General features: G+C 48.3%; 5 protein-coding genes across 5 annotated transcripts; 3 read left to right on the top strand and 2 right to left on the bottom strand.

Moving 5' to 3' along the window:
- Positions 1-694: 694 nt before the first annotated feature.
- Positions 695-2,575, top strand: VFPPC_03507 (26S proteasome regulatory subunit-like protein; the record flags this gene model as incomplete). The annotated part of the gene is made up of 1 exon (XM_022428334.1): positions 695-2,575. The coding sequence occupies one exon, from the start codon at positions 695-697 to the stop codon at positions 2,573-2,575; it is 1,881 nt and encodes a 626-aa protein (XP_022284623.1).
- A 1,094-nt stretch (positions 2,576-3,669) lies between these two features.
- Positions 3,670-8,458, bottom strand: VFPPC_03508 (pentafunctional polypeptide (AroM); the record flags this gene model as incomplete). Its single annotated transcript, XM_018283001.1, has 2 exons — positions 3,670-3,741; positions 3,824-8,458. The coding sequence occupies 2 exons, from the start codon at positions 8,456-8,458 to the stop codon at positions 3,670-3,672; spliced, it is 4,707 nt and encodes a 1,568-aa protein (XP_018147700.1).
- A 464-nt stretch (positions 8,459-8,922) lies between these two features.
- VFPPC_03509 (RasGAP group protein) lies at positions 8,923-17,467 on the bottom strand (the record flags this gene model as incomplete). The annotated part of the gene is made up of 15 exons (XM_022428335.1): positions 8,923-8,937; positions 8,986-9,238; positions 9,331-11,173; positions 11,254-11,927; positions 11,983-12,155; positions 12,241-12,327; positions 12,383-12,754; positions 12,804-13,091; positions 13,154-13,443; positions 13,497-13,656; positions 13,722-15,254; positions 15,314-15,428; positions 15,498-15,808; positions 15,890-17,344; positions 17,414-17,467. The coding sequence occupies 15 exons, from the start codon at positions 17,465-17,467 to the stop codon at positions 8,923-8,925; spliced, it is 7,623 nt and encodes a 2,540-aa protein (XP_022284624.1).
- Positions 17,468-18,437: 970 nt separating this feature from the next.
- VFPPC_13479 (hypothetical protein) lies at positions 18,438-19,445 on the top strand (the record flags this gene model as incomplete). Its single annotated transcript, XM_018291254.1, has 1 exon — positions 18,438-19,445. One exon carries the CDS (start codon positions 18,438-18,440, stop codon positions 19,443-19,445), a length of 1,008 nt encoding a protein of 335 aa, XP_018147702.1.
- An 832-nt stretch (positions 19,446-20,277) lies between these two features.
- On the top strand, positions 20,278-24,017 carry VFPPC_13480 (hypothetical protein; the record flags this gene model as incomplete). The annotated part of the gene is made up of 3 exons (XM_018291255.1): positions 20,278-22,439; positions 22,498-23,207; positions 23,281-24,017. The coding sequence occupies 3 exons, from the start codon at positions 20,278-20,280 to the stop codon at positions 24,015-24,017; spliced, it is 3,609 nt and encodes a 1,202-aa protein (XP_018147703.1).
- Positions 24,018-24,767: the final 750 nt, after the last annotated feature.

The following is a 24,767-nucleotide window of genomic DNA, read 5'->3' on the forward strand; positions in this document are numbered from 1 at the left end:
TATTGAGCGCCTGGGGGAGTGTGGTTCGCGAATGCCGAATGACGCGGAAGCCGGCCGAAGTCGCGAGGAGAGTCTGCCAAATTGATCACTGAACGTACTGCCCTCCCTCTGCCTAAAACTGAGGACTCATGGACTTTGTTTGTCAGGCTGGCGTGATCAAGTTGAGCAAGTCCCCGTAACTAGCCGGCCAAGATCCGGGACTGCTGTCATCTCCCTCCGGCCATTCCAAATTCACGTCGGTGCGAAAACGGGTAGCGTGATGACAGCAATTTTTTTTTTTAAACCTTTCCTCCTCTGGTTCCTCTGGTGCGCTGCCCTGTGACATTTGCTAGACCCTTCTCCCGAATTCTTGGCCGGGCTCCCTCACTCCAATCCCCTCCCGCAAGTCACCCACTACAAGACAGATACGCCAGCTTGTCCAGCCCTTCAACCCCTGCATGTGGAGACACCTCTGGACGTTGTGTTCCCGTCTTGTATCGCCAGCACTCCCGGTACAGGTGGGGCCCCACCCACACATCAATTGATCCCCATCAAGCCACACCCTGCTTTAGGTCGTTGTGACGTTTCCGCATACTCGGTTCTCCCGGCCCTGGGTTTCTGCCAGCTTATAAAGTCACAGTCATCGCTAGTTTTCGCCACCGTACTCGATCCATATACATCATCGCCCTTTCACCATACCCATCGTGGTATCATAATGATATCTTTCAACAATAACAATAACAATAATTCTGTTACGCAGCAACAACATTATCAGCACCCGTCACAGTTCTATTACTTGCATCAGACTCGCAACGAAGCAGACTTGAACGACAACATCCCGCCTCTTGCTTTCGACGACTCTCCTGAAACGTACCAGCTGCTGCAGACAAATTCGGACTCTATTCAGGACTTTGGCGATCCCATGCAGTCGGATAGTTGGGGCGGACTCGCCCAGCTGACTCCCAAGATCGGGCGATTCTCACATCAGAGAGAATCCTCTCTATCGTCGCTTGGCTCGGCAGGCCCCGCATCGCCCTTCACTCAGAATACTTCAAATCCTCACATCGCAATTCCAGATCAGACCTTTGACGGACTCCCTGAGATGCATTCACAGGACCTTGCAAATGCTCAAGGGGGCTCGTACTACCAACTAGCCAAATCGATGGGTCCAGCGTCCTACCAGACATATCACGGCATGGATGGTGCAGTACCAGAGATGGCATATCCCGTTACTGTATCTGGTCCAGGGAAGAGACCACGCATGGACAAGGCTCTTCTGCCGGCTCCCGAATTAGCTGGAGCGTACAGAAGATCTCACCCTGCGTCTGTTGCAAGTTCAGCTGCTGGAGACTCTCCAGCTGCGCCGGCCCTAGGCGAAGCTGAACACAAACCTCGCAGAAAGAATGGTAGGACCCAATGTTACCTCAAATATTCACAGGCGGGAGATGCTGATCCGGCTTCGGATTTTTTAGACTATGGTCACATTCCAAAGCTCGACCGAACCATGACAGATGTGTACGGGGATGAGCTCTACAACCCGAACTTCACCATTACATCCGCGTCTTCGCCACCACCACACTCCACTGCCTCAACTGGAAGTGATGTATTCAGTCAGCGAATCTACGCCGCGAATCATCAACACTTGAGTGCTGCTCACTCGCCAGCGTCTACAGCTTCCCGAGCTCGATCACCATTTCGAACTGGGTCCCCGTTCGCTGCATCCTCTACTCAGCAATTCAACAACTCTCGGCCTGCATCCGGAGGACATAGCCAACATGCTCAACATTCCGTTTCAAATCTGGAAGGTGCAGTTGAGCCGGAGACACCAAAGACAATCTCGCCAAAAGACGCTGTTTTGGAATTCAACGAATCGGAAGGAGATGGAGTGTTTCCTCTATTTCCTCACGATTCGTCCAATTTTGAAATCGAGTCGCTCTCCAAATCAATCCCCTCTGACCCCAATGGATCTTATATCGGACCAAATATGGTGAATCTTCACTCAAGTGAGCAATTTGGGTATTTGCCTTCACAGATGCCTACTGGCATCCAGGTCCCACAGCAGTATCCCTTCATCGCACGAACTACAACCAGTCATGATACGCCGCCTCGGCTGAGTTCGTCTGGGGCAAGCTCCGTTGCCTCTGGGGGAAATACGCCAGCTTCTCGGGGTAGACCGACAAGCACAGGAACTGAAGCCGGAACATACACGTGTACCTACCACGGATGTACAATGAGGTTTGAAACGCCATCATTGCTTCAAAAACACAAACGGGAAGGCCATCGGCAGTCTCAAGGTCTAGGAGCACCCAGGGTTCAGGATATGGGTATGATGTCTGGCTTGGCCAATACACAGGCTGGACCACACAGATGTGATCGAATCAATCCTAGCACGGGAAAGCCATGCAGTACAGTCTTCTCAAGGCCTTACGATCTAACTAGACACGAAGACACCATCCACAACGCGCGGAAACAGAAGGTGCGCTGCAACCTCTGCACTGAGGAAAAAACATTCAGCAGGGCAGATGCACTGACCAGGCATTATCGAGTGTGTCATCCTGACATGGAATTGCCTGGAAAGGGTCGACGTCGTGGATGAGACAGCTGAAGCTATGCCTTGCATCGATTGCAAATGACGGCACCGATCAGTACCGATGACTGCGACACTCAGAGCCGGAGGAAATGGACCGTCAGTCTACGAACCTGTTTTGGTGACCCTGAGGACCAGCAATGAACCAAGATATGACGAAGTACGACTTCTCGCCTGTGCTATGACGTGGTAGGGACCGATTTGTGATCTTGTTGGGTGTGGGATTCAGCAGATCGATCAAGTTCATCCATCACACCCGACCAATCCGAGGCCACTATGTGGGGCTCCAGGGTCCTGAGATGGTGCTGCAGGGTCCTGCTGCTACCTTGCAACTATGTTCCACTGACGTCACCATGCAACGTCTCCACCAGCCATCTGACATCATTCGAGTCAAGTTGGGAGTCCATGCTTGGTGGAAGTGGAAGCGAGGTGGGATCGAAGCATTGGCAACGATCACTTCTGAAATGTCGAGGAATGACGCCGTCAATGTTTCAGATATACCGGTCGACTTGGAGGATCGTCACGTTTAAGGTCCCTGTGTGACTTATCGTGGCTGCCTCGAAATCTGGGACTAGCCTCTCCCAGTCTACAACCACTTTCCTTAAGTTTCTATGTTTTTGGGCTTCAATCGCTACGCGGAGGAATATTTTAAGGACAATGGTATAGTGAGATGAAAAGTGTTACGGTTATGTGGGTGATCTGGACTACGATGGGGGAGCGATTTTCACTTACTGCAGCATAGCGGGGTGGCATTTTTTACATGCAACATAAGGAGAATATTGGGAATAACAATGTACTGCGACATAAGAAAAAGGTTATGTTTGACTAGGTGCAACTGAAGAAGAGAAAGCATTTATACCCGCACACCTGTACTCAAATTGTACTACTACTTATTACATAGAACTAGGAAATGAATGGGTTGAAGTTTGTAATCGAACCAATCACTTGAGCTACCACTCGATCCTGTTGTGATATGATATTGCTGATTTGGTGTTGCACCACTCATACAGAGGAAATCACTCGCAGAGAACAGAATCTTTATTTTCTAATTTGCATCTATGGGCAATTTAAGGACTTTGCTGAAATGGTGTTGAAAAATAATTCTACTGGTCATTACCAATTACGGCATGACGTGCTTGACAATACAAGGGCTGGATGCCGGTCCATGCTTCAAACTGCATTTTCGGGTCAGTATGAAATAGGAATGCTCAAAGGCTCAGAAAAAAAGAGAGTACGGGGTAAGATTACAGTGCATACCTGATACCAGCCCTGTGATGCAAGAACCTCCAGTCCAGGAATACACCTCCATTTGCCGACCCTTTCAGCCATCTCCATGATTTGAGTGTGTCGGGGTTTATACGCCATCTCCAGAAGAACGCGCTCCGTTTTGGACAACATGTTCAATGACAGCAGACTAGACATGACATTCCGTACGCCATCGTCAATCGGTTGAGTCGCAGGGATTGTACTAATGATCACCGATGGAGATTGAGCTATTTCTCTCGCTTGAGCCTGTTCCGTAATTGCACAGATATTGTAGTCACTTGGAAACTCTGACGCGAGTTTTTGAACTTTTTGTGCGTCTCGTCCAACGATGTGAATTTTGTCAAATCCCATAAAATGCAGAGCATAGATTGCGGCGCGTGATGTGCCACCAGAGCCAATCACGACTGCCGTCTCGTTTTTCACTGCGCTGGGAATATTGGCCTTCGTTAATGTATAAACCATACCTTTCCAGTCAGTGTTGTCACCTAAGAGTTGGCGATGTCCAGACGAGGCGCTAGTGTCCAGAGGGATAATGGTATTGACGGCACCAATCATCTTGGCCGCCGGTGTCAACTCATCAACTAAGCTCATTACATCTCTCTTCAGTGGGATGGTCACGGAAGCACCGCCAAAACTTTCGTCACGAAGTAGTTCGCTGAGTCTCTCTGTAGAGCTTGTTTCATGAAGATGGTATTCATGCGGCAATCCAGTGATGTTGAAGAGAGTGTTGTGAAGGGCTGGGGACCTTGACTGGGAGATGGGACATCCAAACAAATAGAACTCTCGCTTTTTGATTTGACCAAGAAGCGCACGACTCTGTCTGATCTCAGCAGCTGACATTTGGCCGGGTGCTGCCTTGAATGGCAAGTCTTGGTGTGACACTGGTGTTAAAAACCCGTTGAGAATGCGGCTGAGTTTCCCTAAAGCGCCCATGTTGATGGCGATGATTGGGGTCCGTTGAGCTGACATCATTTTTGATTTGAACTTGGCTAGATCAAAGTTGTCTTCCATGCTTTTGGCATTGCCCACTAGCTTTATAATGTCGCCATACTGGAGAGCTCTATTGTAGAACGAAATCCATGAGGCATTCTTCCAGGACAACGATCCACTTGGGTCATGGTGAGAAGCAATTATGAGAGTGTTTCTTCGGGTCTCTGTTAACTCCTGTAAAATGTCATCAGGTGACGTGACTTCAGCGTCTAGATATTCCACGCCCAGTCTCAACGCCAACCGATAAAGGCCTAGCCGCTGTTCGTTGGCGGCATCCGGGAACCGGCCACCTTGTGACACGGTCCTGACAGTAAAGATGATGGGAATTTTCGAAGTCAATCGAAGCAATGAGACTTGCTCTGTTATGGCTTCAACAGCCCAGTTATCCAGGAGATCCACGCGAAGTTCAACAGCATCTGACCCGACACAGGCAGTGCTAATTAGGTCAAGATTCTCGTCGATTTTGGGAATCGTCAACGAAACGAAAAAGCTCTCGTCTCTTTTGTCAATGGTTTCCATGTGGCTGTTACCGCTGGTAACAGCCGCCACGAATCTCGCGAAGTCATCGGGTATGATGCTGCTCCCAGTGCGACTCGCCGAATGCGGGCTATAATAAATATGGTTACAGCACGACTCGTACCAAGGTCTGCGGCGCTCATAAACTTGACGTATTTCCGTCGTGTATGCTGGTCGAGTAGTGTCCCTCATAAGGTATTCTATGACTTGATCCGTATTTCGATGGACGAGAACAACGACGCCGCCCGTACTACAATGGCCTTGCAGCAACTCTCTTGCCTTTGTCGTCTCCACGATCCCGCCACCACAAGAAAATATGTAGCCTTCAGGCATTTTCTCCGAAACATCCCGCAGCAGATCAAATTCATCCTGGCGGAAGCCCTCCCATCCCCTGGGACTGTTGATTATTTCAGGTATGGATTTTCCAGACCGTCTTTCAAGCTCTTCATCCAAGTCGACGAACTTCCAATTGAGCAACTTGGCCATCCATCTGCCGGCCGTGGTTTTTCCAGCACCCCTCATACCAATGACGAAAATAGAACGCCTTGCCTTGACCTTCTCCACAGGTTCATGGCTGGTCTCACACTCTGCTCCATCCGAACCGTCTAGTCTCAAATTGAAAGATTGTCGAAGGGTATCCCACCATCCTGGCCAGGTTTTACCAACACACTCTCTTTCGGTGATAATGCTCGACCCAGGAGCCGCCACAGAAAGGACGCTGAAGCTCATGGCAACGCGATGGTCGTCGTAGCAGTGGATACCAGTTTTCGGGGCTAGTACGCTGGACGAGCCCCTGCCCAAAATTTCGATGCCGTCTTCCAACTCTGCACAAGTTACTCCAAACTTGGCCAGTTGATCCTTCATCGCTGCAATTCGGTTGCATTCTTTAACTCGCTGGTTGGCGATGCCTGTGATCTTGGTTTTGCCATCAGCAACTGCAGCTAGAACCGAGGCGGTGAGAAATGCGTCTGTCATTGGTTCCATATCCACATGTGAAAGAGGTTTCAGTTGTCCAACAATTGGACCGGTAACTGTTGTGCTATATTCATCTTGTTGGACAGAGCACCCCATGGGTCGGAGGACATCTGTCGCGAATCTGGCATCTCCCTGGAGGGAAGCCGAGCCAATATTCGGAATCGTACAGGTAGTTCCAGTGATGGCTGCGATTGCCAACGGGTACGTGGCGGAGCTAGCGTCGCTTTCAATGATATATTCAGCAGGGTTTTTATAGACACCTTGAGGGATATGATATGTATCCGTTTCGGATGTGGACTTCGTAACGGATATTCCAAAGCTCCTCATCATCGAAATGGTCATGTCGATATATGGCTGTGATATCGGCTTGCCGCCGACCAGTCGCAAAGTAACGGGATTTTTGGCATAAGGGGCAGCCATCAGAATCGATGAGACGTACTGAGACGACACTGTTGCAGCTAACTCGATGAGTCCGCCTCGAAATCCTCCTGCGGAGAGAACTCGAATGGGTAGGCTCTTCTCCTGCTCGATGTATTCAATGTCCACGCCATTTAGCCGTAGGGCATCTACGAGCGGACCAATAGGTCGCAGTTTCATTCTGGCGTTGCCCGTTAAAACCGTCGAAGTCCGCCTCGGTGATGGGGAACATAACGCCAAGACAGTCGTGAGGAATCGAGAAGCAGTACCGGCGTTGCCGATGTAAATATCATCTTCGCTTGCACTCAGCCTACCACCCTTCCCTGTTACCTCCAGAACCTCTCCAGCATCATGCCAAGAATAAGTGGCTCCGCCAAGTTGTTTGATTGCTGACAACATAAACTCAGTGTCGTCGGAGTGTAGAAGATTTTTTATTTTGCAAGGCCCCAAGCCCAACGCTGCAAGGATGAGCGCACGATTAGAAATGCTTTTTGATCCAGGTGGTGTCACGGTGACTTTCAGTTTGTCAGGGACGCCAGGGGTGACTCTGATTGAAGGGGAAAGAATAGTTCGGATGTCTGTATCGGCGACAACGCTAGCCTTTGGCTCAAATGTCTTTCCAATTCGAGACAATAAGACAATCTTCTTTCGATTGCCGTCATTTTTCTTGTCTACTGCCATCTTTTCCAAGAGCACATCGACAGGGCACTTTTTGCCTGCCGTCAGTTTAATTACTCTTTTATCTTGAAGTGACGTGGGCAGTCCATATGAGGCAATGCACTTAGACAGCCTTGACACTGCTTGAGGTCGCAAAACACCTAAAAATCGAGCTAGTTCGGCCTCCCTGACCATGCCAATGGCAACTGCTTCGCCATGAAGCAGCTGAGGCGTCAAAATAGCCTCAATGGCGTGACCAATGGAGTGGCCGAAATTGAGCAGGTTTCTCAGGCCGCCTTCTCGCTCGTCAGCGGACACGACTTCTGCCTTCACTCGTGCAGATCCAACTACAATACGCGTGAGAAGGTCCTTGATAGGCAACATGCGATTAGTGCCCTTTGAACGAACGCATGCCAGAATATCTGCAGCCGACTGTTCCAACACCGTAAACTCATCTTCGTTCCAAATGGCTGCCGTTTTGATCACTTCTGCCATTCCATTGATAAATTCGCGAGCAGGAAGGGTTTGCATGAAAGCCAGATCGATATATATCCTTCTTGGCTGCCAGAATGCGCCAACCAAATTCTTTCCCATCGGGGTGTCGATCGCTGTTTTGCCGCCTATCGATGAATCCACCATGGCCAACAGAGTCGTTGGTACTTGGACAAATCGCACTCCTCGCATGAATGTAGCGGCTACGTAGCCGATCATGTCGCCTATGACACCGCCTCCAAGAGCAATGATGACGGTATCTCTAGTACATTTCTGAGACAACATCCAATCCTCAATCTCGGCTTTTGTTTCCCGACTCTTGGACGCCTCGCCCGGAGGGATGGCGTACGTGAGCAACCGACTGCCAACAGCCGGCTGTTGGGATTCAAACCAGGCTCGGAACGACGGCACATATATTTCGTGAAGATTCGTGTCGGTAATAAGGACATAGGCCGATGATTGGACGTGATTGACCAGATCCGTTGCTACGAATTCTGGCCACAGTCCATACTCAGCAATAATAGTCTCCTCGCCAAGGATGGAAATCTTCTGGGGAGAACCCATATCGACATTCGACATGTTGGTGTAAAAACAAGCGGCTGCGTAAGGCAACAGCTGCCAGTTCGCGTGATGCCGTAGACAGGTTGATTCTTGAGCAATTGCGAGAGTTTGGGGTTGAGAGATTGATTTGAGGATATTTTTACTGGTGTGGTGGGTGAAGGCCAAGTTGGCCCCAGTTTTTGTCAACATGACTCTGAGGTGGGAGGTCGCGCCGATATCGGCTACGCTATTGTGATTGACATATTTCATGGAAGCCCAACGACGTCAAAGAAAATATTATGGGCACTCAGACATGTGTATATTATATAAATATATTCAAGTATATAAACTGCCGGGGGAAAGGGAGAAAATGATAGAAGAAACTATCGAAACCAGGGGACAGCTGGCTAGACCTTCCACGGCTTTGTCCATGCCCAGCTGTTGGTGAGATGCGTAACAGGATGTAAGCTCCAACTACAGGTGTTCGCAGCAAGGTCCCCTTTTCATATAACAATGAGCTGCATTGTGTTAGCGTTGTTACTGGGCGCGAATAAACATGTCCCTACCTCAATCAACTTTTCTGTAAGCTCGAAACACTCTCCCTTGACATCCTCAAACATATTGTGCTTTTGCAGCCTCCACAGTCCCCCAAAGCCCAACTCATTTAGCTTGTTGGTCAGCGGATGCATGGAGCCCATTGCTTGAGAGTATTTTTGCTCAGATGAGAGGGTCCGGAGTAACACGTGCGCGGCTTCTAGTGTTCCTGATTCTTGGCTATGCAGTAACACATCGTCTAAGATGGTTGGCACGGCACCACATCTGCAGAGTTGTCAGCTGGGATAACAAAGATAAAAACCTGAGGAGGGAGGAGTATAAACAATTCTGGACGTTCATTAACCTGTAAGACTTACAGACTCGTAAACACGGTAGGTCTGGCTTCAGCCAAGTAGTTCAGCCAGTGAAGGCTGCGTGCTTGGGCCGCATCTTCTAGGTAGTGGAAATCCACAAGCTCTATCGCTGAGATTAGAAGGAGGTGTGTATCCTTCATGCTGTCAATGTCCTGCACACCGCGACTGGCAAGAATGTCAGCGATGCTCTCTGGATTGAGATCAGACCACCAGAGGCAGTCGATGAAATCATCCTCCTGCATTCCACGGGCTAACAGCAATGCCAGGTAAGGAGACCCATGAATGGCGCGATTTGGACTGCTTGGGATGGAGTCATCAGACCAGGATGTCATTTCTAAAAATGACGATAGAACATGAATTGCCGCGGACCTGGTCAGATTGTCTGTGAGCCCTCGAACTAGGCATGCACAAACGGCAAAGTGGAAGGTGTATTCTTCGAAATGAATACCATATGCGTCGTCCAGCGGCAGAGCGGCGTCATCAAGCTGGCTTCGACACTGGAGCAGAAGAGGGACCATCCTATCTCCTCTGATGTTGCCGATTGTGCCAATATTTGTCAATATGGCCTCCAAAAACTGTGCTGCACAGTTGAAAAGGGTTGTTGGTACAAGCCGGACCAGCGACATGGCCAGCCAGAACAACTGGAGTCCATACCTCGAAGTAGACGGTAATTTAGCCATCATTTTAGACAGTGATGAGATGATTGAAACCAGCATTTCACTACTTCCATCCTCACCAAATTGACTGACGCTATTCCGAAGGGCTACCAGAACTTGGTAAAGCAGGTCATCATCTACCTCCTCTCTTGCCAGGTAGCCCATGACTGCGAAAGCCTTTGGTTGGACAGCAGGATTGTTTTGAAAGGCAGTGCTCGCGACAAGGCTCATCCAGCGAGCGCGCCAAAAATTTGCAACATCCACGGATGGAGCCGCTATGAAGCAAACCTCGAATAATATAGATGTCAAATTCTCTGTCGTAGCCAGAGCTGGACTGGAGTCAAGGGAGGTCGATACAGATGCCCCGTCCCTCGTCAAAGAGGTTGGAGATGTAAAAATATCGCCCCGATTATCACAAAATACATCCAGAATTGACCGTAAGCGGCTCAATTTTGCGTCATCTAGGCTGAATGAAGCGCATATGGAATGAATTGAGTTAATCAGCAGCTTGTAAACAAGTAGCCGTACGTCATGCGCCCCTGTGTTTGATAACATTGTTATGACGTGGAAAATTTCTGGAAGGTACATTTGGGACTGGACTCGGCTGTCAAAAGATAAGGCCAAACAGAACTGAAGCAGGATGCAGATTTCCTCCCAGACAGAGTTGTCTTGAAGTAATCGAGTCGGGCGTAGCGATGATCGATTGAGCGCCTTCCGGAGACGAGAAATGATTCTGCCTCGTAAAGTAACGGTTCCAAGCCCAATCATGACAGAGGAAAGAATTTCCAGTGTGTCTGCCCGGTTTCCGTACGTTAGCGCCGCCTTGATAAGTTCGTCGATAAATATCTCGAGTAGCAGCTCATCTTGTGCAATGGATGGCCAAATATACTGCTCTAGGCAGTATGTCAGGCCCTGGTCTAATACTGCCACATCTATCAGCTTTCTCAGAAGAGCTGCAACCTTGTCTCGCCCTTTGTCCCCGTCGGCCTCTGCTACCAGAACTGCTGTGCGAAGACCGGGGAGCCAAGGTGCCACATATTCCAGACTGAGTGGCTTTTGCTCCTCTGGAATACTGTCCCAACTAACGAAAAATTCAGTTAGGAAATCCGATGTAAGCTGTGGCTCAGCTTGAGCCAGTTCACGACTTATGTTCACAATGAACCGGGTTGGCTCCAGAGGTATGGCCAAATCTATCACAGGTGGGTAAGCATAGTTGTAGGTTGCGGAAATGCCATCGATCAATGGCTCGCAATATCAGTCGGCCACTTACCTCTGTTACAGACCAGTCTCCCAGCGACACCAAAGTCAAAGGATCGGCACAATGCCCCAAGAAGGTTGTAAGAGGCTAACCGGAGAACATGATACGGACTCGATAAATTGGTAAGTGCCAGATTTAGCATAGTTCCAGGGACATCCTGGGGCCGGACGAGCCTCTCAACGGGTTTTACCATTCTGCTATCTTTGCCTTGCTTTGACTTGGCCCCGCGAATGGTCTGAAGAACGTCTGCTCTCTTGGAACTGGTAAAAAACATGACAATCTTGCCTCCGTCGGCCCTCAAGCCGAAGCTGGAATCATCATCGGTATGCGGAGTAGATGCTTCTTCTATATCACTCAACCGGAAAATGTCGTTGATGACGCTGCTAAGGCGAAGACCAGATAGGACTTCTTGTTTCTTTATGGTAGTTATTTGAACGAATTGACTACCAACTTTGATCACAACATCGACTTTCCCCTTGGATTTTGATAATCTTGTGATAGATTGAAACATGAAACGAGTCTCTGTGACCACGCTAATGGTTTCTTTGGGTAGATGAAGTTGACTGAGGTGAAAGTGGGCCTGGAGATCCTGCAGACTTCCGATCAAGTGATACTCTACGTTGTTGGGATGAAATACGCTTGTTTCATCGCGAGTAGAGTTTCGAAGAAGCCGTCGAAAACACCTCCTATGATGTCTTATCAATAAAAACCATTTTCCGAACCAATTTGGCAGTCACTCACTTGAAGGCGCTATTCATGTTATACACATATATCCGAGCGAAGTTCCTAGATAGCTCAGAGGGCGTTAAAAGATCCAGTTTCGAAAAGAATTCGTCCGAAGGCTCGCTACGGCCATTGTAACAAGTAGCGTCGATAAACAGACCAAATGGCTCGTGCCAAAGACGGCTCGCGATCTGATGTTGATGTTAGATTTGACGGTGCCTGGACCTGACAAAACAATATTATGCGCATTTGTAACTCGTTGGGGAAGTAAATCACCTTCAGATAGCAGTAGAGCAGAGTGTCATAGTCGATGCTCTCGTTTTCGATATGCCGCAGAATGACGCACACAATAGAAAGCCCATCCTAAAACGCCAGTCACCAAAATGAAGCTTCAAGTACGAAACAGGATGCCACTTACCTTGCTCTCACCCCCATCGTACACAGCCCGAGAAGTCAGAAAAGATTCCGCGCTTCTAAAGGCATTCCGTAGCATGAAGTTTTGGAACCTGGAGTAAAGTGGCGGTGTATTGCAGGATATTTGTGGTCGATTCCAGGAGATGGCAAGCGGTGGCGGGCCGAGATTGGTGATGAGACCTCGGAGGGGCTCAAGCACGGGTGGTGTCGCCCGTACTAAGTCTGCTGGCATTCTTAGAAGTTCTTTTCTTTCTTTTGAAACAAGTATCTGACGCAAATGATCCCAGTGGTCATACAAGAATCGATGCAGGGACACGCATGAGCCGAAGTCAAAAATGTCTGCAGCAGGAGCTGTATCAGCCTGCTTCGTTGGCACCTGGGAATGTTAGTATACGGATTTACAAAAATGGTAGCAACGGACTCACAGAAATATCATGCAAGAATCCCGTTACTGAATGGATATTTTGGACAAGGAATGGATTCAGAGGAAACATGTATGGCTCTTTAGTTCCAAAGAGCACATTGTTGGCAAGGTTCTGGATGATCTTTGCAATAAGTAACAGCCCCCGTCGCATTTCCTTTGTCGGCGCTACTGAGACGAGGCCTTCTGCTTCGGGTGCCACAATCGCAGGACAGAAAAAGCGGAGGAACACAAATGCGCCCACGGCAGTATACTTTGCTTCTGGAAATCGGGGAAGCACAGCGTTGTAGATCTGAGAGTCGTCATTAGCAATCACCGTGACGCGCCACATATATAGTCTTCTTAATCCCTTACGATGTTGCAAATTCTCCGGAAGGAATTTGGGATATTCGGGGTTGACGCACATATGTCGTCCATGAAAACTTTGGCCACAATCTGAAGCTGCGCTGCATTCTTTTGCAGCTCTTCGGGCGTGCTAATTCTGGCTGGGTCCAATTCCAGGTCTAGGTCTTTTGATGTTAACATGAGCCTCTCTAATACCTTTTGTAAGGTAGTTCTCAGATACGACGCTCCTTTCCACTTCGCATAGACGGAGAGCATCTTTGTGGCGACGCATGTTCTGCGCAAAATCTCGGTCTCATTCTCTGCATGTGCCTTAGCGGAATTCAATCCAATGCAGATTTGGCAAGATAATAACCTGTTTGCTCTATTTCCTGGCGAATTAAAGCCTCGAATAAGTCGAAAGTAAGCCCACGTTGTTCAAAGACGGTGAGCAAGCAGATCGTAAGCTCGTCCACTTCCGAGGCAGGGCAAATGGCACTCATTGATACGGAAAGAGTGAGATCAGTCGTTAATAACTTGGGAGTAAATGTTAGCCCCGGCCTCATTGGTCAATACACGATGGGTCAGAACATGAACAAACATTTAACAGTTCAACATATTTATCACTGACTGCTGCATCAGTCAAGGAGCTAAATTCCGTCCCCTGTGTGAGAATGTTACAGAGAACCCGGACGAATGCTGCTCGTATATCAACATTCTCATGGTAACCGATGTTCAAAGAATGCTTCAAACCGACATCTATGTTTGCGCTGAGCAAATTAGACAGGATAGTGATGACAAAATCTGCATTCGAAATGCCTTCATCACGATTGGAGCCAAGCAATGATAGCTCCTGTCTGCTCATTTCTTGTGTTTCATAATTAAGGAGTGACAAGAAACGATTAAAATATGTATGAAACATTTGGGACTTTAGCTCACTCATCCCCGCGTCTGATTGGCTATCGGCTGGTTGTAGTGGAAGGCGAAATGTGAGGTCGGCAAGGGTTCTGAGGCAAGCTTTGTCGAGATCTTTTTGCATACGTCGAAGGTCGTCTTGCCTGGGGCCAATGTTCCCTACTTGTTCCTGTTTCAGAGTATGTGGGCGGGCTATCCAGCCGAATATGTACTCTAGCAACTGGTTTCTAATACGGACATCATCCCGTAAGTTTAGGTGCTCTTTGCGTTTTGTAATCGCTTCGCACAAATGGCAAATCTTGACTTTCACGCGCAGGGTTGTTATGCCATCCGATGCGCCGTCCAAGAATTTTGCAAAGCTTAATGTGAGAACCCCAAGATGGACTGATGAAACAGACCCAAGATCAGATGGGCTTTCGAGCTTCTCAACCATAATCTTGAGTAACGAAGCAATCTGCTCAGCAAACACGACCTCGTTCTCCTGACCTTTGTCGATGGAAGCGAGAACGCCAGCAAGTAAAACCTCTAGTTCTGATTCTAGGGCCTTAAAGAGCGATGGGTAAAGAACTGAAGAGACTTCCGTGGATAGGACTTCTCGCATGGCCTCGCGAACCTTGATGTTGTTGCAACCTAAAAGCTGTATACTGAGCTTAAGAAACCTCGTCAAAAGAGCCTCTTCATGGTTCTCAGAGAACACCCGATCGATCCACTTCAAGTCTCCAATGGCCTCGTCTAGTTTACTGGCGTAGCCGTATGTGCATACACCTCCCAGCGAAGCCAAAAATCCTGAGAGGTTACGCCATTCAGACAGAATTTTATCGTCGATACCGTCTGCGGTAGCCAGAGAGACTTCTTTTGACAAGTGAATCCATCGGTTAAAGGCAATTTCCCATGCGTCCACAATACCCCGTGTTGGTAGCCGAAATTGCCTAAGAAACCCCCTCATCCTTTTCTGAAAGGCAACGAGGCCGGTAAAATGAAAGGCTGGTGAGGATAGCTCTTGGTAGGCAAACTGGTTTCGATGTGTCGACGAGATTGAGTTCGCGGAATCACTGTATTCGCCGACCTGCGAACATTCCTCGACCAAGAGGCTAATGCAGAGGGTAGCTGCTTGGCAAACGGCAATATTTGGGGAACATATCGACAATAGCAAGGCCGTTTCCACTTTCGATGAGGCCAGATGAATATTTGGAACATCCATGGGGACATTGGATAAAACCTGTGACACAAGTCAACTTGGATAAAACCGGGAACGCAGAGGGGCAAATTGTTACGAACTGGCATGCCTTTTAGAAGGGCAGATCTTGCCATCAAAAACTCTCGAAGTTGTGTTACTGTTGCCAGATTGGTATCTTCTTCAACTTCTTCGCATAGCTCGAGTAGGATGGACGAACTATGACTCTTTAGCATCAGCTGTCAAAAGATATTGACATTGAGACGTCGCGTGCTTATGGGTACTCACCTTCGCCTCCATAGCGTTTCCCCGAGTTGTTCGCTTCCTTCACGGATTTCAGGTTGCAAGCCGCCCAGAGAACCTGTATTTCTAGCGAAAAGTCTATTGGCGACCTCTGTGGCTAAATGTCGAATGGACTGATCTCGAGAAAGGACACAAAACATGAACGGCTTGAGAAACACCATGTCTCCAGCCTCGCCAGATACCTCCCGAATGAGAGGTCCGGGGGAGACTTCAAGATACCGGAGAATCTCCAAGATCTTACGGTTACCCGACTTTGGCGTTTCATTTCTCGGTCTCGGGAAGTTCAAGCATTCAGACTGGAAGAGTTTGTCAGCACAAGAATAGTTCAGCAAATTTGGGCGGGAGGGGTTCATTTGAGGTCAACCTCATCGTGGTACCTCGAATTCAGATTGGATGAGGCGGAGGACATTTGCATGAAGCTCGGAATACTTCCCAGTCTGGGTTTGCCTTGCAAAGTACGAGCACGCCTGGATAACTGCAATCTTAAATGAGTCCGGTGCAAGCGAAGAGATGCAAATTTTGGTCAGCGTTTCCACGCTACCATCCAGCCCGAGGTGGGCGAGGCTCACGAAGGCACCAGTGACCATATCTTGCTCAAATTGTGGTGTGGCAATGCTCGACTGCGAAAGGCTGAAAACGGAGTCTCGAACTTCATCTTGGACGTCCATAGCGTAACTGACTAACGCGGAATCGCTCTCGGCTTCAAAATGTCTGGCTACCCGGAGAAGGCTTACTAGGCAATACGCTGCTCTTTCATTCCCATTTCGGAGACCTTTTCTCAGATTATCTAAGAAGGACACTTTCTTAATGAGGCTATTGCTTTTGGCCTCCCTCAAGTTACTTGCAACCTCGAAGACATCAGGAAGCAGCAGTAATAGAGTAATCTGTAACGGATACAAGACTGCTCGCCGACGTCCATTATCTATTCCTGTTTGTGTCATGTCGAATAATGTGTCGCCGCCACCGTCCAATCTTTTGTGGTGGGAATGCAGTCGTACAAAATCATGCGGGCTTCTATCAATCCACCGGGAGACTAGAAGCGGAAGAACGACTGCAACTGTGCACTGGCATGATTTGCGAAAGTGTAGGTAGCTGGAGCATATTTCCTGAATGATATACCCCAGCTTCGTGCTGTCAATCCAAAAGAATGATAGGAGCCTCAGGGTCACAAGAGCCGAGGCATCGACGTCTTGAGTATGAGTCTGATTTGCCAAACTACCATCTGGGAAGGTAGTCGTTCGGATGCTATATATAGTGTTCCTTACATAGTCGAATGCCGCAGACCAGTTTGAAGCCGTTACATACTCAATGACAACTTTAATATGAGCATCAAACTCTACCAGGCAGTCAAGGAGGCACTCAGCTTCAACCAGCTGTTTGTTGGAGCTCTGAGTAGGCATGCCATCAGGGCGAGGCACACAGAAGTTGCGATCGGGGACTTGATCAAGGAGTGTCTGTGCAGGCAATATATAATCGTCTGGGATCGGTTCAAGGAGGTGTTTCAATACATCGAATACTCTGTTGACAAGACCAGGTTCTAAGCGCGAAGGACAAGTGTCTGGTACAGCCAAATCCTTTCCGGTTGTCCAATTCCAGTTTGCGGTGCAGCTGTCTGCAACAAGAGATAGGATATATAGCTCCGATTGCAGTATGTGCGAGGGGTGACTAGCTACGGCAGGAAATGGTCGAGCCAGGTCCTCAAGAAGTCCCAGAAGAGATTCAATGACGATACCAATGGCGGTCCTACTCAAGTCCACCAGTGTAGCCTTGGTAATTTTTAGGATATCATCTTCGTAAAATGTCTTGCCAGTTGAGCCCGTGTGATGTGGTAACTAGAAACAACAGAAAGTAGTTAGCAGTCCGCATCGTGATATATGGTACAATAGCATATATTGTCTCACCCGTGATGCAATTCGATCTACTAGGCAACCGACCAGCACGGCGTCACTATTCATGGTTACGATGGTATCATCACAACGAAACTGAAACGCAGCACATCACCACCATTAAATGTTAGGTAAAAGGAGCTGTGGGGATATATAATTGGCTGAATGTTCGCGGGGCTCTCTCAGGCTGTTTGTTGTTCATGGTGTGGGGTTAAAGGATGGGTCGGGAGCACCCGAGTTTGTTGGCACCTCTTCCACCAAGGCTGACCTTTTGAACCAATGCACGCATAGCCTCGGATGGATAAGAGCAAATGTTTCTTGCCAGTAAGCAGACGGCTATTGCTAGCACAGTTATTCACAGGGGGATTTTAAAAAAAAAATCGCGAAAACCGGACTTTCGGTAAAGAATTCAAAAAAAAAAAAAAAAAAAAAAGAGTTCGGCCACTAAAAGGATTTAAGGGAGAAAAAAAGGTATTAAAAATACGGAAAAGTTTTCGTATTTCTTATTTATTTATATATACTTACTTATTGGGACACATAATAACATTTTAATATTTTGTAAATCTTATTCTTGTTTTTATGCTATTTATTTTGTGGCGTCTATAGCGGGTTTTTTTGTATTTTATAATGACTTCCAGGGAGAAGAATAATTAATTCCCCAGTGCTCGGCTTTAAAAAAAAAAAAAAGTCCGCAGTTAATTTTGTGTCAATAAAAATTGACCAAAAAAAACACAGAATAAATTTTATTAGTAACGCTGCAAAAATAAAATTCTGATATTTATATATTTTATTTTTCTCGAGCACAGAATAACAAAAAACCTGAGGCTCACCCTAAGTGTTCTTTTCCTTTTGTTTTTAATCCACAACAAAAAGACGAGGATCAACAGATAACTTGAAAAGTAAAACATTCAGCTGACTCAGCTGTTGACGACAAAGTTCAGCTTCAGCAAGAGTCGTCGTAAGCAACATTTCTTCCTCAGTGAGATTGTTCTCTCGAGTTTTCACAGCAATTGACTGGCCATTAGTAGTGGGCGACGACATGGAGAAAAGCAATCATCCCACATCAGCTGTCCCGCAAACTACTGCGGAAGATGAGGCCGCCACGACGCCCCCTCCGTACTCTGGCCCGTCGTTATCAGGGCCGGCAGCACCTGAAGGACAACGAGACGAGCTAGCAATGGAACCTTTCAAAGGCATACCTCGATATCCCGGTCTACCCAAGTTGGACTATAAGCTGTATTCGCCCCCGTTGTTCAAATTGTCAAGTGATTCGATCACTTTGTCCTCAAAGGCCGAGTATCTATCGTCAAACGCTGCTGCCCTGGCCTCTCTGATCAGGGCGCAATCGACAGTGCCCCCTAAACCCCAGATTCAAGTTCGAGGCAGTCGTGGTCGTAGGGTGGATTTTGATATCAAACTTAATCTTATGAGCTTACTGGTCCCTGACGACGAACGGATGCGCATGGACTACATCCGGTGCGTGGGTGAAGGCGAGGTAGCTCATCGAGGAGGTGTTCGACCAGATGTGCTTCCCGAAGTGGGTGAAGGTGGTCTGGAAGAATGGTGTCGAAGATTCGTGCAAGACACAGCCACTGTCAAAACGTTTGCTCTGGACCGTGTCGTTGCGAATCTCGATGTGGGTTGGCTAGAGGGCCATTTGCGAAGCCTCATTGCATCGCTCAAATATCGAGGGGCTGTTGATGTGACCTTCCTCGTCACCCATAGCCGTGTTTTGGTGCAGAACCCAGATAGAGTCAATCAGTTCTTCACTAATGTCACAAGCCTATTCTCAGGTAAGAACAAGTACGAAGTCGTCAAGGCTGTGTGGCCATTTGCCACGACAAAGAACGGAGAGCCCGGCCGGAGATGCATCGTTCAAAGCGAGGAAGTATGGTGGAAAGAATGGAAAGATCCTATTCGATATGCCATCTCACAGAAAAGGCAAGGCTGGGTTACTGTTGAGGACAAACTGGAGGCTGTCATGGAAGGGAAAGGCAATCAGACCGAGGCTGTTGATTGGGGCCCGGATCAATATGGAACATCTTGAGCTGGGTGTGAGAGAAGTCGGACTGATAATGTATCCCATTTGGGTCAACATCTGCATAATCAGTCTTTGAACTAACTGGGGATGGAAAAGACGTGTGATGTACATATGTGTCACTCTATCTGAACATTTGAAAGCAGTGCTGTGTGAGAGAGAAATCATAGCGGGCCAGCCAATCATGAATAGATTATCATAACTGTGTTTCTTGGGCTGAACCTTTTCCCAACTATCTGGATACCTAGGTACTAGGTAGGTAGCAAGTGTCATTCATATGTGTATGGTATGCTCAGCCAGCGTGGAGGTTGGCTGGCTGAGTGAGACCAGCTGACTGTTGAAACCCAGTCCACCAAACCTCAAATGGGGCTGTGGTCGCCTTGACTTCATGAGAAATGAGCCTCGTAACCCCCTTCAGGTTCACCGGTGACTCAAGAGCCAAGCGGGAAGGACACACACACATTTGGGCGATAACTCCCGTAGGTGTACCATAACAAAAAGCCTTGGTCTTACCAGACATGGGTCTGGTACGTACTTACAAGATGACTCATGCAGTTGACGTCCACTCTCGATGCATGCTCGGCGCATTGAGCAACAGCAAAAATACATGTAGCCATGCTCTGACAAAAAAATACCACTGAGGGGAGCAGAGCTGAACGGCTATATAACACATGAGGATCTCTCTCGCGCGAGTCTCGAGAGTGTGTCGAAATGGGAATAGAGCTCACTTGCAGCACATCCATAGTCGCCCTTTTGACACAACGATTGGTTCTGTGTCATATTAAAACACCAAGCCAAACCAGAGACTTCCTTATTAATCACATTGAACCCAACTGCCAATATGGCTGCCAACTTCTCGGCTTCCCATGACAGCGCGATCTGCCTCATCCCCCCTGAGGACCTTTGGTCACCAATCAACTCAATCAGGAGGCTTTATGACAAGGCACACGAAAAATGGCCGCCACATATCAATCTAGTTTATCCTTTTGTCCGGCCCGACCTCATACCTGAAGTTGTTGATATTCTTCGCCGATTGGATTTGACATCCCTGGCTCCGACAACCATCAGCCTACGGGAGGCCGACGCCTTCAATCACAAGAGCCACAACACCATCATTCTACGTCCAAGGCAACGAGGTCCTAGACTTGCCTCTGAATTAGTAAATGCCATTCGCGAAGCCGTTGGCTGGCCCGCTCAAGATGACTATAACGCACACATGACAGTTGGGCAGACTGAGGACGCTGAATCGGACTCGCACAACTTCTTGATGAATAAGGCTCGCCTCTTGACGCCGGTAACCTGGGATGTTGGACGACTAGCTATTCTCGTGAGAGATTCGCCGGGCGGCCCTGTATCGGGGCGACCTATGCAACTCTGGGGCTATATCGACATTCACAGTCAGCAACTGCATCAGTCTCTCCCTCCCCTAAAATTTCACCTCGACGCAAGCAAACAAGGTGCCCATGCTCAGGAGACATTTCAGTTCAGCCCGTCTAGCCTCTCGTGGCATACCATGGCAGACATTCCCCCTCATCACCCGTCACCTCAGATCCCGGATCCAACTAGACGCCTAGTTGTGGCATCTTACAACGTTTTGGCTGAGTTTCAATGGCCTCCGGGCGCAAGCAGATATCCATCTCTCATATCCAATATATTATCAGAGAGGGCTGCTGCTGATGTATTAGTGCTTCAAGAAGTTACAGACCATTTCCTCCCATTTCTCCTACAAGACCAGGACGTGCGGACTCAATATCGATTTTCAACCCACGGGCCACCAGGCCATCCTGGGCACAGGCCCCTACCAAGCTTGCTCAATGTCGTGGTCTTGAGTAAACTGCCTTTTAGCTGGGACTACTTGCCATTCGCGAGGAAACACAAGGGTGCGGCCGTTCTCAAGCTCGCCATCTCCAGCGAGACCTCGTCGACAAACCCCGACGCTTACCCAATCATCCTCACAGCTTGCCACCTTTCCCAAGGCTTGACGGATGGCGCAGTGGTAGCAAAAAAGAACGAGTTGCACAAACTGGTGACATATTTATCGACAGAGTTCTCCAGGCATCCATGGATTATTGCTGGAGATTTTAATCTCGCCACATCGGCATTCACCATTGATCAAGCCCGGCAAAAGGGGCAACTCTCCTCTTGCGGATACCAGTACCTCTGCGAAATAGATCAAATTTTTGCTGATTACAGGCTCCAAGACGCATGGCTTCTGACACGCCTTCGCTCCGGAGTTTCACAAGACACATGCAGCCATTCGCAGTTGGCTGGAGACTTGTTCGAAGGTGAACAAGGAGCTACCTTTGATCCTTTAAACAATAATTTGGCAGAAATGGCCGTCGGAAGCGGACTTAACAATCGTCCGCAAAGATATGACAGAATTCTGTTCAATAGTGCTTTTTCTCTAAGTGCCTGCGGGTTCAACACATTCGGGCGGCCAGTTGCTGATACTAACACTGGAAATTCTGCAGCCAGCGATCACTGGGGCATTCGTTGTCTCTTTAAGAATTTGGAGGGTAGCGAAAGTATCACCATCGGTGGCAGTGGCCATACTGTGGCGACGAATTTTCGAAAAGCTCCGTCATCTTTGGGCAACCTTGAAGATTTGAAAAACAGTTTGGTGACTCTTGGCTGTTTGCCAACCTCAAGGGAAGAAGAGCTTCGAAGAAAAGCGATTAATGCCTTGCGAGATGTCTTGTGCGAACCTGACAAGGAACACATGGGTCAGAGGCAGCGAGCTGGCTTTGACGTAATTCTTATTCCTGTGGGCTCGTACGGCCTCGGGGTCTGGACACCTGATTCAGACGTAGACTGCCTCTGTGTGGGCAATATAAGCTCGAAAACCTTCTTTGCACTTGCTGTGTCCAAAATCAAGAGAGCAAGAAACAGAGACGTGAATATTATTCGGATAGTTCGCGCAAAAACGGGCACGATGCTCGAGCTTATCGTCTTGGGAGTCAAGTTTGATCTGCAATACTGTGCCGCCGCTCAGATTACGAAATAGTGAGGGCGCTTTTTCCTACAGAAACAGAGACAGGTGTTATTCGCTGACATTTCATAGCTACCCTGACATCATGAACCACCCAGCCAGCGATCCGGCATTCAATTTACCCATTCAAACATTATCAAAGCTCAAACCAGCCCGAGACCTGGCTTATTTGCGAAGGTCTATTCCCGACTTGGCGAAATATCGTCTTGCTCACCTACTTGTCAAAGCCTGGGCCAAGTCTCGAGGCTTGTATTCAGCCAGGTTTGGTTTGCTCGGGGGCATCAACGTCTCCGCGATGCTCGTGCCCATATGTAAAATACTAGCATATGAGGGAAGAAATGCGACAACAGCTGATATATTGACCACCTTTTTTCACCATTACGCTGGCTTCGACTGGAAGAGCAACATGGTCTTCGATCCCTTGTTTCACGGCAATGTCAAATATCATCGCACACAGCGTGAATGCATGTGCCTTTTAGGCTGGCACGCACCTTCCCTGAACACTGCGCTCAATGCTTCAGTTGCCACGGTTGGTACGCTTTCTTCTGAGCTGGTGCGAGCTAGGAACCTATTGTTGCAAGAAGGCGTCGATTGGAACACGTTCCTGCGTGGGACGAAACCGCTGACGGCATTATCGGAGCTTACAGCCGGCAACGCTTCTGACTTCTTGATCTGTTATAAGAGCTACATTAAAATTGACGCGCGCTACTGGGGCTCGTCTCCCAGCAAAGGCAGGAGGTTTGTTGGCTGGTTAGAGTCACGATGTGTCATGATTTTGGTTGGTGAGTTTTGTTAGGTTAAATGGCATTCGCTGTTTCGTGTATTTCAAAAGCTGACGCCTCTTCCATATAAAAGACGTGAACCGAAAAGCCCCAGCTCTTGCTACCCGCATCTGGCCGGCAAGATTCGTCTCGCAGGGTGACGACGCCGAAACCCAGGAGTTCCACTATAGCTATCTCGTAGGCTTGGCATGGCAAGATGTTCAAGGCTCCAACAAACCCAAAGAGGAGGCAAAAAACGTGGAGCAATCGTTGCTTTCAATCCTTCAGGATTTTGAGAACCGCATACGGACCGATCAGAAATACTTCGACTCCGGGTCTTGCTGGGCAATGGCATCGCTGGTCGGTACCAATGACGTGCAGCAGCTCCAGCTAGACCAGCAATCGTGGAGAGACGGGAACGCTGGGGATACGGACTCGGAAGGATGCTTGGACCTCGAGGAAGAGGAGGAGGAAGAGGATGATGGCGCACAAGAGCTACCAGCTTCAACTCCAATAACTTTGGAGAGGCGAAGTACAGGGTCGAAATCGAACATTGAAGTATCTGCATCAGGGAAACTTCGCACAGCGACAGATGTCATGAACCGCCTACGCTGGGACTCTGCGATGGATTCCAGCAATTATCTAGTTGGTTATGAGGACAGATTCACGGGAGCGAAGGAGAAAGACTTAGGGCAATGGAAAACTGAACAAACGGATGAGGAGTTTATTCCACAGCATCGAATTCTATACTTCAAGCGCAAAACTGACAGTTTCATAGTCTGGGAAAGAAGGACAAGGACTGACAACATTTTTGGTAGCGGTGTAGGTTGACGAAAACGGGCAAACCCAAGGCGGAGCTTTGGTTTCCAATCTTCTCAGGTCGTGTTAGCTACTCCACAAGAGAGGCTCGACCTCCATATTGAGTTATACTTCATATGCTCCTTGCTCAAGATTCCGATTTTTTAATCTATTTAGTGACTGTTTCTGATGCAGATCCGTATAGGGTCCCTTGCTACAACAAGTCTGGCCAACCCATGGCAGCCAAAAGCTTTCAAGGGCGAAGTCAAGGGCGAAGTAATCAGAGTGAAAGGTGCGGACTCTGTAGCGTCGCTTCCCACCTTTGGTCAGATACTTGCGTTTTATCGAGCCGGTGACAAAGACATTGTTAGTTCCTCAGTCAGCTACCGTGGGAAAAAGGCAAGAGCGGGTAAGGTCTCTTGTTGTTAGACATGGTCCTATATGCTTAAGTAGCATAGCCGCAATGACTGGAGGTAAAATGCAAGCAGGATGATGAACTTACAGCAATGACTTAGCCAGTAGTGTCAGCAGCTCTATTCCATGTACCAACATCTTTCTTCACTTTAAATTCCAGTCACAGTTTCGGAGTAATGCTCAAGGTGTTTAACATGTGGTGCTTCTTGGGACTTCAACGCTAGCATCACTACGACTGTTTCAGCGAGACAACAGCTGACGAAACCCGGCTATTCTTCGCCATGAAATATAGAGCCGTTGAAAAGAATACATGTCCAGAAAAGGAAAAAAACATGGGGCTCAACCATTGAGTCACAATATGAGCCTGAC

This window comes from Pochonia chlamydosporia, chromosome 2 (assembly GCF_001653235.2).
Source record: "Pochonia chlamydosporia 170 chromosome 2, whole genome shotgun sequence".
Lineage (NCBI taxonomy): Eukaryota > Fungi > Ascomycota > Sordariomycetes > Hypocreales > Clavicipitaceae > Pochonia > Pochonia chlamydosporia.